Source organism: Aspergillus ambiguus (genome assembly GCF_047715705.1).
Source record: "Aspergillus ambiguus strain CBS 117.58 unplaced genomic scaffold BDV59scaffold_17, whole genome shotgun sequence".
NCBI classification, from domain to species: Eukaryota; Fungi; Ascomycota; class Eurotiomycetes; order Eurotiales; family Aspergillaceae; genus Aspergillus; species Aspergillus ambiguus.
This window is the reverse complement of record NW_027395530.1, coordinates 131,126-147,793: the sequence shown is the minus strand read 5'-3', so window position 1 is coordinate 147,793 and position 16,668 is coordinate 131,126. Positions and strand designations below refer to the sequence as shown.

Sequence of the window (16,668 nt, the reverse complement as noted above, 5' to 3'; positions counted from 1 at the left end):
CATATTGAGGACTTCGACAATATAGCGCGGAGCTATAGTTTAAAAGTACCAAGCTGGTGTGTGGATTTCGCGTAAGTCTCTTATCCATCTATACCTTCTTACCTAGATATTTACTGAGGCCTACAGGAATACGTACCGCATAAATTACCGTAGTATTCATGATCTCTGTTATCCTACCCCGGGGTGCCCGGAGCTTGTCTTGCGAAGTGACCATTGTCCGGTGTCAATCGGCTACACCCGCGCATCGCCCCCAGCCGAAGCTACGATTGATGAAGTGCATGCTGCCTTTATCAAAATGCGCCAGCAATGGTTGGATAGTGAGACGTGTCGAGATTTGATCCGCCACCTCTCTACTATGCCGATTACAACCAAAATTCGGAAGATCGTTTGCTTTGGCCTGGGAACAATGTCCCAATCTGGGTTTTACCATTCAACTCGCTCACATATGCAACATGCCGCTGTTGAGACGATTACAGTTGCCCTGTCAGAGCGTGGTGTTAACGGAGGTGAGCCTATTGCATGCTATACGCAGGACCCGGCATATGATGCTGTCGATTTTGAATTGCTGCGACGCGTCGGGATCTTGGTCTTGAACGACCCCAAAGGATTTCTCGCAATCGACGAGAGTACACTAGTATTTTCAGTCAGTCCAAATGTTCCGGTAAAGCAGATAGTGGTGGACATTCAGTGGCCTGCGGCTATGATTTGGAATACAGTGACTTCACCAGAAAGTGATCGCCAAAACTGGACAAAGCAGGTAGCAAAGAACGGGGTCGAGACTTGGATAAGGTTTGTGCATGATCCCCTGATTGGATTAGGTATAGAGAGTACTGATTATGACCTCAATAGTCCTTTCACCACTGATCCAGATTCTTGGAGAGTACGCAAGATGGTTGTGAATTATGCGCAAGCTCTGATTCGAGACCCACATGAGTATCTCGGGGATGTAACTATATACACGAAGTAGATAGACGAGGATGTGATGGGTTGGTATTCCTATGCCCATAGTTCATTCATAGGCAAACTATGAGTACGCCATTTTTTTGATAGCTTTGCTCCTCGCTCGTATGGATCGGCCCTTCCACAGTAGAATTATGGGCGCCAGTGTCAATGCTAGGGCAACAAAAGCTAGGAGGCTACTAGCCCACTGGTAGCCTAGCCGGATATACATCGGTTTTGCAGCTAGAGGAAGAAAAGCCGCGAAAAAATTTTCTCCAAAAGCTATAGCAGCAATTGCGCTGGCCGCAAAACCTGCGTACGAATCAGTGACGTATATGCTTACTGCTGTAACAATAACCATGATCGAATACCCAACCAGACCTAAAGATATAGCAGGAACAACCCAATGGGCCTGGTAAGTGCTCCATCCGTACATAAAAAGACCTCCCGCCAGCGCAAGCGCCGTAGTCGGAATGGAGAGATGGAGAATATACTCGGGAATCGGAACCCCAGAGGCCTCCGGGTTATTGGCGGCGCTGCGAATGTATATACGGTTTTGAAACATACATGCGAGCAGGCCTATAATCTCACCAATGCCAATGGATGATTGAACCAGTCCGTCTGTATATGATGGCCAGTCATAAGTGCCGCTGAAGACGATTGGAATCGACTGGGTCGAGATGAAAACAAGGCCAAATGCGAACGCAGACCACACAGTAAAAGACGTCACAGTAGGCTCCGTGGTAAGAAGTATGGCAGAGCGTGCGATGGTCTGTCTAAACATATTCCAACCTTCAGCCTTCTCGGGGGCATCGGACGGAGACGCCTGGTCAGGCATGTGCTTAGCACGAAGGATCGGACCTCGAGTTTCCTTCATGCAGAAGATAACAAGTGGAAAGAACCCGCCATAAAGGATCAGTTCAATCCAAAATACCCTATTCCTTAGAATACAGACACCAAAGGTGGTGTAATGAAGACTTACCATCTCCACCCTAACGGATCCACCGCGGCTCCCAGAACCGGCCCCATTGTCACACCAAACAAAAGCGTAAATGTATATAATGTTAACGGAAGCACTCTCTGACGATGGCACAGGAAAAGATTTGAAGCGAGGCCATCGGCACAATTCTGCAAGGTACCACCCAAGGCGCCAGCGATAGCACGACAGACCACAAGAGTGGCAAAATTTTGAGCGAGCGCCTGGGGGATCAAAAAAACAGTGAAGAGGATGTAAGCTCCCTAAAAACTGTGTCAATCGCTATCTCACTCAGGGGCTTGGTACTTCGAAACATACTATATATCCCTTGTACATTCCGTATGTCTCCAATAGCGGGAGAGTCGCAAGAGGCACAAAGGCAGCAGCGCCATTCCAAGCCGTGACCGAGAAGAAATTATACTCGAATATCCCATTAGCAAGGTTGAATTCGGATGAAACGGACTCTGCAGCGGTAGTTATCGAAGTAGCATTCAGCCCGACAATGAACGTCACCCAGCACGACGTCAACATCGGCGTCCATTTCTTCCTCCTAGGCCAATTAAAAGGGTTTTGTGGGTGACTTTCCCAGCGGTTCAACCCTGACTCCATTATTTTCTGAAAAGCATCCTAGAATAGTAGGGTGATGCATGTATACCATAAAAGATTCGGGGTCAGGATGGCATGATGCAAGACGTGCCACGAAAAGCCAAGCAAAACCTTAAAAAGGAAAAGGCGGAGAACTGGTAATCTCCCCAATGCGGAAGCTCAACGGAGAGCGGACGGGATCCATTCATTAAACCTCCTCTCGGAAAGGGAATAACGGGACCACCAGGAAGGATGTACATCGCCATTGGCAGAATCGGTGGCTGTTCGGATTCTATGAATAATGGAAACTCCTGCAGGGCGAAGTACAGTGGGTCATGGCTTAATAGGATGCTCTACGCAGTATACATAGCTTCGCTGGCGAAGGAAAGAACTGGCTCGAACGGACTGTAATCATCATAAAATACATATGTTATCGCTACGATATGGACTGGGCTGGAACATTGCCCGTGGCCATTGCAACGGCGATTGCTGTCTCGGCACAGTGGCTGATGGTAACTTCGATCTTACGGAAACCTTTGGCTGCCGCGACAGCTTGTGCATTCCCGTGAAGCTAAAGTAATCAGCGAAACTCAACTTCTGATCAGTAGATTATGATACTTACCACTACCCGAGGAACTGCGTTGTCACTCACTATTTCAATGTCATGCATTGCTGCCCCTGGTCCTGAAGACGGTGTTTGGAGACTTTTGAACACTGCCTCCTTGGCGCACCAACGGCCGGCGAAGGAGGCATGGGGGTTCGTAGAATTTTCACAGTATTCTCTTTCCGACCGAGTGAAATTGCGCTGGAGAAACGTCTCGCTGTTGATGTTAATGCTGGCGATTTCTTCGACATCGATGCCAACGCTCGTCGGAACGAACCTGCCTGCATTTTCCGAAGATGCTTCAAGCATTGCCTGGATTGTGTGGGACAGTCTGCTGGATTGAGTACTACTTGGTCCTCCATGTGATACCGCCTTTTTTGTTTTCTTTTGATTATGATGTGTACCTGATGACTTGCAGGAGAGTGCCGCAGCATCCGACGAAATACGACAGTCTGGGTCAAGGAGAACGTGTTTCTGGCTTCCTGGATCTTTCCACGGTGGCTGACACTTCACTTGAACTATCGAATTATTGAAAATGCGAGAAGCAAAAGTAGGATCTATTGTTCGCTGCCTACTTATTGCCCGAGAACGATAGTTTTCATAATCTCGTGTATAAATGGACGCGAAGAGGTATCTGGGCGCCACCACGATACCGACAGCGCCTTTTTGTCCAAAACCAAAGGAGGTTAGCATGGCTGCTTTCAGACCTGGTCTCTGAATTGACTCCATTGGGAATAGTAGATGCTGATATTGCCGCAACTGTGCGTCGATATTGTCTGCATTTCGATTGCCGGGGACGATGCCTTCTTGCATCATCTGGATGCAGCCATTAAGCTGCCATGCGCCAGCCGCGGCCTTGGGGTGACCTGTAATAAATTTTTGGCAGACAGAAAGAAGCGGGTTACCCCTTTGCCGACTTAGATACTCCATTTGGGTATTTATAACGTCGCACTCGTTAACTTCGTTAGCCTTGGTTGACGTGCCATGCATTGAAACAACCCCAATATCATCAATGCATAAGCCCCATGTCGATAGGGTTGCCCTTATTGGAGAGATTCCTGGGGCTTGCGTTCGAATATCATTTGCCCACCGTCGTTGAGCTTCTTTCACTCGCGAAAGTTGGATCTGAGCAAATGTAGCTGGTGACAGCATGTTTCCTGAGCCGATGTTTATACAGTGGTCTCTAATTTCTGCCATTTCCTGGTCGAAGCATTTGCGCCTGAACTTAATATCTAATAAGGGAGAATTTTTCCCTCCTTCGCCTTCAGTCTCTCGGGCTGCAGAGAGAATGCCCTTTCCGGGTGATGGTATAGATCGACCAACCTGGTCGCTTGCCATCTGAGTATAAGCAAGAACGGCATAGATTGGTACCCCCATCTTCAATGCCAGTTCAGCATTCATTAGTATCTGTACACCGCATCCCGAAGATTCAGCAAAGCCATTACGCGAGCTTGCTGTCGGCCGTGATATTTCGCCAGGCAAACGGCCCATAGCCAGCTCCTCACTTGAATTTGCAGTAGCTTTGATCTTAGCAAATTCAAAGGCTAGCTCTTCCCTATAATCATCGCAGCCACCCACTATTGCGATTTTGCATCTTCGTGCCTTGATAGCCTCGCATCCAGTGTCTATTGATTCTAGTGCCGTTGCACATGCACCGACAGGGGTCTTTAGTGGCCCTGAACCTGAAATAAGGAGCATATTCACCCACGCACCCATGGTATTGAGAAAATGATCCGAAATCACGTCTCTAACGTCCTTATCAAGATACCGACCCCGATACATGTTTTGAATAGTCTGCATTGGGCCAGTTGACGTGCCTAAGCAATTTGCAATTTCCGATACTTGGATATATTCATAGATTTCATATGGGTCTTGGATGCCTGCGGACAAGAACGCTTCCGACACGCAGCAAAGAGCATATAGTGTCGTCGGATCGACATCAATGTCTTGAGGGATTCCATATCGACGAGGGTCCCATCCACTAGGAATTGTCCCAGCCACAATTTGGGAAAACGGAACTGTTTTTGGTATCATCAATACCGCGCCTTTCTTGATAAATACACGCCATATACCATCAGACCCAGGTATTTTCTCAATGGTGACTCGCTCGCCATGACGAAGTTTAAAACCTTGAGCGCTCGACTGGCAGCATTCAAAAGGCGGCAAATCGTTCTTCACTGCTACCTCTTGGAGGAATTCCTTTCTTGATGGATGATAACTGTCAAGTCCACTGGGTGCAATTATTCGTACGCCAGAATTAGCCATGATATGATCATGATACCGGTCAGGGATTTCGTCGTCCCTAATTGGTTCTCCCGACTTTGCGTCGAGCCAGCCAACATAAGGCTCTCCATCTAAGCTTCCATCGACATGTTTAATAAGTCCCATAATCCACGCCATTTCAATATACCCCTCTAGGGTAAACTCCCCTTTATGCTCCATTTCCCAGCGAGTGCGAGCATTTCCCCACGGACCGAGTTCAGAGAACCCAACTACTACCACTGTGGTAGATAGGTCGATCATCCCTTCGAGATTAGAAGCATCCAATACAAGGTCAGGCTGATTGGGCAGATTTGGTAATCTGAGCGACAGGTTCCCACGATATCTGTCCGTCTGGCCCTTTAGTGGTTGTTCTTGAGGCTCTCCAAGTAGTATTCGATAATGATGTTCTTCCTCTTCCCTTAAAGCTTCGTGCAGTTGGACTTTCTGAGCGACCCTTTGTCGTGCCGCTGTAAGCTCATGCTTTATATTGCACAGATCATCGAAACCGCCTGTTAGATCTGCATACACCGGTGCATCTTCTGCGAGCTCAGAAATTGCAGGTGTCATGAGGGCAAGAATATTAAAAGCCATTTCCTTCTGTGTAAAGGTGAGAACCCCTAGGTCCTCCATCTCCTCACTGATCATATTCTCCGCCTGCATTAGATTTGTCCCCCTAGTCCAACCAATCACTGCGCCACAGATAGTGATATATGATGACCAGCTTTCAGAGAAGAACTTGTTGAATAATGTCTTTAGAGCAATCTTTGACTCTGCATACAATCCATCTCCACCAAATGTACCTTCATTGCAGGACATGGGAAGTATAAACATGGTTGGCCTTGTATCCATTCGTCTTCTTTCTTTTTCCCGACGGACAGATCCAACCAGTCTAAGGACATTTACCAGCATAGCCCTGAATGCCAGCTCATTTCGGCCATTCAAACTTTCAGGTTCCCCAGCTTGTGGTATAGCTGCGAACGGTATAACGAAGTCTAAATCGCCACCAGAAACCGATGGAGTGGTGTATATGTACTCGATCAAGGCATTGCAGTCCTGTTTACTGGCTTGATTGACGGGAAGGACCGTTAAAGAAGACCCCTTTGCGCCATGTGCTCGATATATATGCTGGAAAAACAAAAAGCTTTCCGGCAATGGTCTGCTGGTCGATACAATAACGCGAGCGCCTCCACTGAGTAGGCCCTCAACGATTTCTGCGCCTATTGAGTTAGAACCCGCACCAGTTATGAGGACTGTCTTCCCACAGAAAGTGAGCCCCTCGGTAACACCGAGATCTAGCATTGAATGGAGTAACGCCGTTCCCTTCGAGTTATATACCCAATTTCTGTTGTTATCCCGAGAACGAATATGGAGAAAGGGATGCTGTTGACCATTCCTGGTTGCCTTATTGTTTTTTTGCCGGGCCACATCAGCATAGTTATGAAGCTCTCGTTGGGCCTGACTGTATTCGATAGCCCCGTTGCTGGATACATCAACTCTAGGTTGTAATGCGGGGTGTTGGTAAACATAAACAGGATCGCTCTGCTGTGAGAGAATGCCAAGTCGAAGAATGTTATTTAAGGCTGAGTGAACATCATCCCTGCCAGCTACACATTCCGTCCCAGAGAGCTCAGATATGTGACGATTTAATGCCGCAGTGACTATGTCTGTACAAGTCTCGTCCCATCGGTTGAGGATCGTTCGTAGGCGGTTATTCACCCCTACAGTGATCTCATCCGAAACACCTCGCAACAGTTCGTACAGCCAACGAACTAGAGCCTCTCGTCCCCAGTTCCACCACGAGTCGTAGTGTCGTGACTGAGCAAGGTTGAAAGCAGGGCGTATGAGTCGCAGAAACTGATCGTCAAACTCTGTAGCTAGAATATCCGACAGCTGTTGTATTTGCTGTAAACCTGATTCTGGCCATTCATCTTCATCCACTGGAACTTGTTCGGCGTCTTGAAGATGACGCGAAAGCAAGTCACGTATCTCACGGTATAACCTATTTTGGTCTTTATTTAACGCTTCTGTCGTTGCCGCATCCAGGGAGATGGAACTCCTTTCATTATTGGCGTCACAAACCCCCCCTAATTCGAGATGTATACCCTCAAACTCGAGATATTGAGAAACTATATCATCCCAAAACTTATAAGCATTGCTTGCATCCTGCAGCCGTGTAGAAGGTTCTACAGTCGTTGCGAAGCAAAGGACAATTGCTGAATGTTCTTTCGCAAAGCCAAAATGACTCTGAAGGTATCTCTCAACAGATGATTGGCTAGACTCAGCTGGCATCTTACTCGATACCAGTCTTGATATCAGGGTACTCATAGTCGTTCCAGGCAATCCGGAAAATATGGTCTGACACCAGTCGGCTAGAGACGTCAAAGGAATATCCTCAACACCTTCCGGGATTCTGCCAAACTCTGCCATGAGATCCCCAATCAACTCGTTTTGGAGTGTTGATTTGCCTACTTGGTTAGAGTAGTGTCAGAAACGGCGTTATTGTTGACCTACCGGCAGACAACTCGCGAATCGTCTTTTCCATTGACACCTGATAGAAAGGGAGCTGTATTTTTTGTGCAGTAATAGCTAAAATGACATGTCTGGCCATCAATAATCTCTGGGTGGTTAATTTCGCTGTTCGAGGACGCGGTGTTCTTGGTTTTGTCACTGGGGCCGTAAGAGAAAGAGGAGGGTCACACGTAAGGGGTCGGGACTTCGGTATCTCTCTGGGTTTTTCATCCTCGTAATGATCAGAATAATGATACATGATCTCATCTTTATTGTCGTGGAATGATAAAAACTTCAAGTCCGACCACTGTGAGGGAGAATGCGACGCGTAGTATCTCGCAGCAGATTTGTTGGCTATCGTAGCAAGAGTTGTTTGCGGACCGATTTCAATGAATCGAGAAATTCTTGGGTCACGCTTGAGCAATTCATTTTGCGTTTCAATCCTAAGTAGGTTGGCCTACGTTCACATAACCTATCTCCTTCAGACCTTACCATTGTACTGGAAATGCTAGTTGATACCTTACTAGTTAGTATTACGCAGTGCAAGGTGCTAAGTAAGCTCACGCAAGTAGTTCAATAATGAGTCTGTAGGCCGTTTCTCTTTGATTGATTGGATATGTGGCATCTTCAGCCAGCGCACTCGCTCCAGAAGTGGACATCATCATCGTTATCCGTAATTGGTCGAGGTCAGATAAAGTGCGTAGTTGAGAGTCGAATAGGATCCCATCGCATGCCGATTGACTTTAATGCACAATTAGAACCACGCTAATCGAGTATCACTATGTTTCTTTCGGTTTATCGCGCCTGCTAGGGACTGTTAGATACGTCAGTAAATTTTGACCTGGATTATGGGAACATATATCTAAAGGATTCCTTAGCATTGTAGATGATAGAATTTTCTGGTGTTAGGTTGGACAAAAAGCAAAATGGTGAAAGTCCGTTCGCAAAACTCCGGATGCCGCAGAGTCTGGGCTGTCAAACAGTTTCACCCATGTGGCGCCAGGCGGGACATTTGATAGGACAGATAACTTTTGGAGTGGGCGAAGAACAGTAGACCTGCATTTTGTACGCCGATATTCAGAATGGAAGGCTGCCTTGGTCACACAGCCTGCTTGAGGTTATCAAGGTGGAAGATTATGTTAGCAGGATGACAGTATCTGCAGAGACCATATAGAAGGCGCATTATATGGAAAATGCTTGCTTATTCCGGATTTGACGTTTGTATTTTATTCAAAACTCCGACATAGCAGCTTCAGTATACACCCGTACCTAACATGACCCATTGAAGATCGCTTCCAGACTTTGACTTCTCTCGCGTCCTTCTGCAGCCCAGCCTTTAAGGACAATAGAGAAGCCAAAATATTGGAAACATGAACGGAGAGATACAGGAAAATTGGTATGTACCCCTTGACGGGGCGCTTCCCACTACGGTCGACGGTTATGTCCACCAAGATGAAGACAACCACACCACAACCAACAATTCTTCGTCTCCTTCACTATGCGTCGTGGATCTTATATTCCAATACAGAGATATCCGGCTAGCATTGGCAATACCAAGTGACTACTTTTCCGTCCTTGACCCATTGAAAATTGACTTTTTGCTGTCAATATCTTTCACTTCAAAGCCCCCAGTCATCGCTAACTCAATAGAGATGGCTTTGGCGTTCATGGAATTTCTTCTATCGAAGGAAATTGCTTCCTCATCAGTTATTTCTGCAATATTACAGTCTTTTGATGCCCACTTCTTGCTTGGGAAGGCCGACATACATTCTCTCTTAGTAGAGCTAACACCCTCCCGCCGAGATCGACAACGATGGCTATCCATATACTTCCAAGTGGTTGGGGCTAGTCAAGACAGCTATCCAGGACATAGAGATTGCCTTCGTGGTAGAGTTCCCAGTGCTTTCCTGAATCACATCCAGCGCAAGCAATTCAAGATGATCGCTGTCTTCGGTGGCCAAGGGGATGGCAGTCTCACCTGCATGGAAGAGTTGTCAGATTTATATTCCACCTACGAATACATGCTCCGTCCCCTAGTCCTTGGCCTTGGGCTCCTTTTGTCTGAGTTATCTCAACTGCCGGAGGCACGGGAGTTTTATCAGGGAAGTCAGTTCAATCTGGAGAGCTGGTTAAAGAGTCCGGCATCCATTCCTGGGTCACAGTTTATTTCCCATGCACCCGTTAGTATGCCGTTGATTGGCATTTTAAGTCTTGCGCGATACAGTGTTGTTTGTCAGGTTCTCAAGCTAGTCCCGGGAGAGCTTCGAGACCTGCTCGAAGCAGCAACTGGCCACTCCCAGGGCCTATTGATATCTATTGTCATATCAATATCAGATTGTTGGGAATCATTTTATGAAAATTCACGGACGGCCATTCGCACACTATTCTGGATCGGATTGGAGTGCCACCAGAGAGCTCCCCGGAGCTGCATGCCACCTGATCACTCTCGCAAGCACCCACAGGCCGGTGATTTGAATGGGCCTTCCTATATGCTCAGCGTGCGTGGTATTGAGCGCAAAATGCTGGACTCTATTCTACGACGCATAAATGAATCTCTGCAAGCTAATTCGCAGCTTTATATTGCCCTGGTAAACTCACGGGATCAGTTTGTAATAGCTGGACCAACAGGCTCATTGATACACCTTGGCAATTATATTGGCTGCATTAAAGGCCCTGATAATCAAAGTCGGGTTCCTTTCAATCAGCGGAAACCCGCCATCTACCACACATTCCTACCAATCAGTGCGCCGTTTCACACACCATACCTTGTGAGAGCAGCAGTAGAAGTGAAAAAACAATCTGCAAATCTCAGGATCTCTCCACAACAGCTAGTTATTGATGTCTGGCATACTTGCACTGGTCAAAATCTGCGCAATATGAATCCCGATGTGAATATTCTCGATATAGCCATTGAAGCAATCACAAGTCAAGTTTGCAACTGGCCAGTGACACTAGCAAATGTGACATACGGCCGTGAGAGGACGTATGATCTATCACACATTTTAGCCTTCGATCGTGGGGGACTTGGTACGTTGATAAAGAAAATCACAGAAGGCCTAGGTATACGGATAATCCAGTGTGCAGATTTAGATTCTGCCGATCGGGAGATCGGAACTATGCGCGATCTTTTTTCTATCCGTCTGCTGGATACTTCTTCCCTCCTACAGACCTGGATGCACCGATATCAGCCCAAGTTGGCAACAGGACCAGGTGGTGGTCTGGAAACTCGGCTCAGTCGGCTCTTAGGAACGCCACCAATTATGGTTTCTGGCATGACGCCTACCACAGCTCATTGGGATTTTGTCGCCACAGTGATGAATGCAGGTTATCATGTTGAGCTAGCCGGAGGAGGATACCATACCTCTTCAGATATGGAAAACGCTATCAATCGGCTCGCGAAGGTGATGCCGCCAGGCCGGGGTATCACTTGTAATCTCATTTATGCCAATCCTCGGACTCTGCGTTGGCAAATCACACTTCTGCGGAAGTTATCGAAAAGCATTCCAATTGATGGATTGACAATCGGGGCCGGTGTCCCCTCTCTAGACGTAGTGTCTGACTACATCCGGAGCCTAAGTTTGCGTCACATCAGCTTCAAGCCGGGATCAATAGTGGATATACGCCAAGTTATTGCTATTGCTAAGGCCCATCCAGAGTTTCCTGTTATTCTTCAGTGGACAGGTGGCAGAGGCGGGGGCCATCACTCCTTTGAGGATTTTCACTCCCCAATTCTGAGCACCTATGGAGCCATTCGCGAGCAATCCAACATTTACCTTGTAGCGGGAAGTGGATTCGGTGATGCGCACTCAATTTACCCTTATCTAACGGGGTCATGGTCAGCAAACAAGAGTCAGGCCATGATGCCATTTGACGGTGTACTACTGGGAAGTCGTATGATGGTGGCCCGCGAGGCTCACACATCACCTGCTGTCAAACAGCGCATTATCAAGACAGATGGTCTTCCGGATGATGAGTGGGAAAAGACGTACTTTGGTCCCTCCGGGGGAATAATAAGTGTTCTGTCAGAGATGGGCGAGCCAATACACAAGATAGCAACCAAAGCGGTCCTTTTCTGGGCGGAAATGGATAAGACCGTGTTCAGCCTTCCTCACAAAGACCGTCTTGCATATCTCACAGCGCATCGCGACGAGATTATTTCTCGCCTGAATCGCGAATTTGCAAAACCGTGGTTTGGGAAAAACAAAAATGGCGCTGTAGTTGATCTTGAGCATATGACCTATATTGAAGTTCTTATCCGAATGGTTGAGTTGATGTATGTGAAACACCAACGGCGATGGATCGATCCATCTTACATCGACTTTACCTTGGAATTTGCCACTCGTGCTCTGGAAAGGCTACAGAGAAATCGCAACCAAACCCCGAGCCTTTCCAAAAAGGTATTGAAAGAAGACCCGGACCGGTTCCTTGAAACCTTTACCAGAGTCTGTCCTGCTGGTGGCAATGTGCTGAATCCCGAGGATATATCATTCTTCTTGATACAAACAAAGAAACCAGGTCAAAAGCCAGTGAATTTCATTCCTGTATTAAATGATGATTTTGAGTTTTACTTTAAGAAGGACTCATTGTGGCAATCGGAGGATTTAGACGCGATCATCGACCAGGATGTGGAGCGGGTGTGCATACTCCACGGTCCGGTGTCAGCTCGGTATTCCAGGTCAGCGGAGAGTACTGCCAAGGATATTTTGGACACAATTTTACACTCTCTTGTAGATCTCATTCAGCAAGACCTTCCGTCTATGGAGCAGGCTTCTCCTCGAGAGAGTGGGTATTTGGAACCGGAACTCGGGTTATGCACGCCCGGACTGATAACGCCAGACTCTTGGTCCAGTGTGTCAGCTACTGGAAAAGAGATATTCACCGAGATATCCCTTCCATCTTCTGCAACACTGTCTGATTCCTATGATGACCGCGGATCCTCTGCCGCCGTTGTCGGCCTCGGAAACTGTCGCATAGCACCAGCGTGGGTGCGCGCCGTTCTCGGAGACAAAGCCATCATCCAGAATCGAGTGCGGCAGAATAATCCGTTCCGACAATTCATTGAAGCCTGTCCGGAGGCAACTGTGCAATTTAGTCTCGACCGCTCCGAGATATCAATCCTTCATCAGGGTCCACACGATTCCGCATCATCACTAAAAATAACCTCACACAATGGGGTTGATATACTCGTTCACCTCCATACGCAAAAAACACCGGTTGCTTTGCAGATGTCTTATCGTTTCGATCCGAACAGCAGCCCATTTGGGCTGTGCGAAAACATGGAGAATCGTAACAAGCATATCAAATCCTTCTACAGCCAGCTATGGTTCGGAGAAGATCTCAGCACTCAGATGACAGTCCATGACAAGTTCTACGGTCGTGAAAATACACTCACAGCCGAGCTACTTGATAACTTCATCAAGGTAATCGGGTCCCCATTCTCAGACCACCGTGTGATGTTCGCGAACGCAATTGAATTTCCCATAAGTATAGGCATTGTGATCGCTTGGGAAGTTGTCTCCCGTCCTCTCATCACTGAGAGTATTGATGGAGACTTGCTTAAGCTGGTGCATCTGTCAAATTCGTTTAAATACTGTAAAGGTGCACTGCCGTTGCGGGTGGGTGACAAAGTAACCTCGCAATCCCATATTCAAAGCGTTACAGTCAGCGAGGCTGGAAAGAAGGTGACTGTAGAGGCACACATATTACGGGAAGGCAGGCCTGTGATGGTGGTTGTATCCTCGTTCCTATTCAGGGGGTCCTTCAAGCAAAGCACTCCAGCCTTCAGCCATATCTCTGAATCCGCTTGGAAAATTGAATTGTCATCAGAGTTGGATGAGAGCATACTGCTTCATCGAAGCTGGTTCCAGTTAAATCAAGGCGTATCATCCCTAGTGGGCCAGTCTCTCGTTTTCAACCTTGAGACACACATTACTTACAAAAAGGGTGGATGCATAAGTCTCCACGTCAGCGGCAATGCTTCTTGCCAGATGCATGGTGGAGGGCTGAAAGAAGTAGGATCTGTCAATTTCAGATCCAATAACTGCAAAGGAAACCCAGTGCTGGATTTCCTCAAGCGCAGAGGATCTTTAGGGGAAAGAAGAACGGACTTCAAGGTGGCCGGCTGGTCCGGTGTGTCATCGATAGCCGTTCAGATGCCAGCTAGTAACCAGGAGTATGCTGATATATCAAAAGACTTCAACCCCATTCATCTATCAGCTATCTTTTCCAGCATAGCTGAACTACCAGGGACTTTGTCTCACGGGATGCTCACCTCGGCAATCGCTGCTGCTGCGCTAGAGCATCTTGTTTTCCCCGAAGATCGTGAGAGATTGCGGGTGTTCGAAGCAAGCTTCATGGGAATGGTGTTTCCCGCCGAGAAATTGGCAATACAGCTAAGGCACACAGGTATGATCGACGGTCGAATGACATTCACCATCACAGTAACTCGAGAAGGAAATGGAGAGACTGTCCTCACAGCACAGGCTGAGATAGAACAGCCGGCAACAGCATACCTTTTTACCGGACAAGGAAGTCAGAGAAAAGGAATGGGCATGGATCTGTATAACTCGAGTTCTGTGGCTAAAGCTATATGGGACGATATCGACAGGCACCTATATGAGACGTACGGTATGAGACAAGCTGGTCCCCTTTATAGTTGGTAACTAACCGCAAAACAGGATGGTCAGTGCTTGAAATTGTCCAAAACAACCCCAAAAGCCACACCGTGCACTTTGGAGGAAAGCGAGGTCGCAAAATAAAGCAAAATTATCTCTCTGTTACTACAGACACTGTGTTGCCCGATGGTCGCGTTATCAGGCAGCCGGTTCTGCCAGGGTTAACAACAGAATCGACGTCGTATACCTTTTCAGATCATCGCGGACTTCTATATTCGACACAGTTCGCACAGGCCGCCATTTTAACATTCGAGGCAGCAGCTTTTGCGGAGCTCCGGATGAAAGGGTATGTATCAGAAAATGCAGTATATGCTGGCCATTCCCTTGGTGAATACGGCGCTCTGTCAGCATTGTCTCAGGACATGCCTATGAGCTCCCTGGCTGAGTTAGCTTTCTATCGTGGGTTAATGATAGAAGCATCCCTATCTGGTAAAAACCAGCTATCTGTCACTTTTGGCATGGTTGCTGTAAACCCAAGGCGCGTTGGTGGATGTGAGTTCTCCTATATGTGTGATGGGTCTTCATTCGGTTGACAACGAATAAACTAGACTTCGACCAGTCTGCACTTGACCGCTTAGTTGGCTTAATCGCCGCCGTAAGCCAAGAATTGCTTGAAATCGTCAATTTCAACGTCGACGGGGAACAATATGTTTGTTCGGGCACTGTGAGTCTGTTCTCTGAGCCTGGGAGGTAGTCCCTCTAATAACTTATTAGACAACCAATGTCTATGTCCTCGGAAAACTCCTCGACCACATTGCTGATTCACCCGAGGGTCCTGGACTGGTCAGTGAAACCGTTGACGCGACGGGTGACGCGTCGATCAAACTCCACAAAGTGATCGGCGATTTGTTTTCATCCGCCAAGTCCATTCCGCGTCCGCTGGAGCTTCGACGTGGTAGAGCAACGATCCCCTTGCAGGGAATCGATGTACCATTTCACTCCACTCACCTCCGCTCGACGGTGGATCGCTTCCGGCAATGCCTTCTGAAGCCTGAGTTCCTTTCGGGAAATGTCAATATGGAGGAACTCGTTGGCCGTTATATCCCAAACTTGGTCGGCAGACCATTTTCGGTGGACCAGGAGTACATCAGGGAGGTATTTGGGTTAACACATAGTCCGGTGCTTGCTGAGATGCTAGGGGTGTGACTTTAGTATACGCCTTTTCTGATGTTCTATTGATGCTGGCCATCTGCCATTTATAAAATGCGTGCATGAACGCTCATAGAATTATCCGAAGATATATATTTATTATATTATTGCCACGCATAACACGACGACCAGTTAATCAGATTTCACCACCACTTCGAACACCTCTGTCTAACTCTTTACGGCTGCTATAAGTTGAATTGTCACATACGGATGTGGTCGCAAATCGGAAACGTATCGATAATAGTTACAATGAATCCTACTACTGTGAGACAGCTCATCCTTTTATTGGCAGCCGTGTCCGACTTGACAAAATATCGCATCGAACCGAGGGTAGCCGGATGGAACATCATATTTCCAAGGACTCCAAGGACTCCAAGGACAATCAGTTCTAGCGCGCGATCACCCTTTATTATTTCACGGCTTCGATTGTGTGACGGAAGAGGGAGTTAACCATACGGATTGATAACCCCTGTTAAACGGGCGAGGTGACTTTGCCAGGGAACGTTTTTCTTACATCTAGCCCATGATATCAGCCTCTGCAACAAGAGTCCATAATAGAAATGGTGCTTACAGGCACATAACATCTTTCGATGGACAGTTGAATAGTATTATTGTATTATACGGGGGAGTTGTGGAGGAAGATAATTTGATTGGAGAATTCTTTCTCAAGTGAGATCTACGCCGGGAGAAGGAATAGATGAGAGGGAGTGTTTGTTTACAGATGACAAATCTTGACTAACACATCCCCATACCAACAGGATCCAATTCACTTTCAAAATATGATAAGGAAAGCAGCTATGACACACCGTAGTAAGGACCGACTATCTGGCTGGACATTTTATAGAAGTCTGACGAAACCTACATCCCTTAGTTTCACTGATCACCTGGCTTAGGGCTTTCCTGCTGTTAATTCCGTCACACACAGTTGCAAGTACCCGCGGGTAAGTACCTTATTTACCTATGATATAAAG

The 16,668-nt window shown here is 47.2% G+C and overlaps 3 protein-coding genes across 3 annotated transcripts; 1 reads left to right on the top strand and 2 right to left on the bottom strand.

Annotated features, from left to right (window-relative positions):
* Positions 1 to 1,024: 1,024 nt before the first annotated feature.
* On the bottom strand, positions 1,025 to 2,524 carry BDV59DRAFT_193397 (MFS multidrug transporter; the record flags this gene model as incomplete). The annotated part of the gene is made up of 3 exons (XM_073692219.1): positions 1,025 to 1,874; positions 1,922 to 2,178; positions 2,234 to 2,524. 3 exons carry the CDS (start codon positions 2,522 to 2,524, stop codon positions 1,025 to 1,027), a joined length of 1,398 nt encoding a protein of 465 aa, XP_073547599.1.
* A 412-nt stretch (positions 2,525 to 2,936) lies between these two features.
* Positions 2,937 to 8,533, bottom strand: BDV59DRAFT_208020 (uncharacterized protein; the record flags this gene model as incomplete). Its single annotated transcript, XM_073695129.1, has 5 exons — positions 2,937 to 3,071; positions 3,123 to 7,831; positions 7,878 to 8,317; positions 8,367 to 8,393; positions 8,439 to 8,533. The coding sequence occupies 5 exons, from the start codon at positions 8,531 to 8,533 to the stop codon at positions 2,937 to 2,939; spliced, it is 5,406 nt and encodes a 1,801-aa protein (XP_073547598.1).
* A 711-nt stretch (positions 8,534 to 9,244) lies between these two features.
* BDV59DRAFT_193395 (acyl transferase domain-containing protein) lies at positions 9,245 to 15,694 on the top strand (the record flags this gene model as incomplete). Its single annotated transcript, XM_073692218.1, has 7 exons — positions 9,245 to 9,360; positions 9,403 to 14,036; positions 14,067 to 14,236; positions 14,267 to 14,501; positions 14,552 to 15,040; positions 15,127 to 15,212; positions 15,263 to 15,694. 7 exons carry the CDS (start codon positions 9,245 to 9,247, stop codon positions 15,692 to 15,694), a joined length of 6,162 nt encoding a protein of 2,053 aa, XP_073547597.1.
* Positions 15,695 to 16,668: the final 974 nt, after the last annotated feature.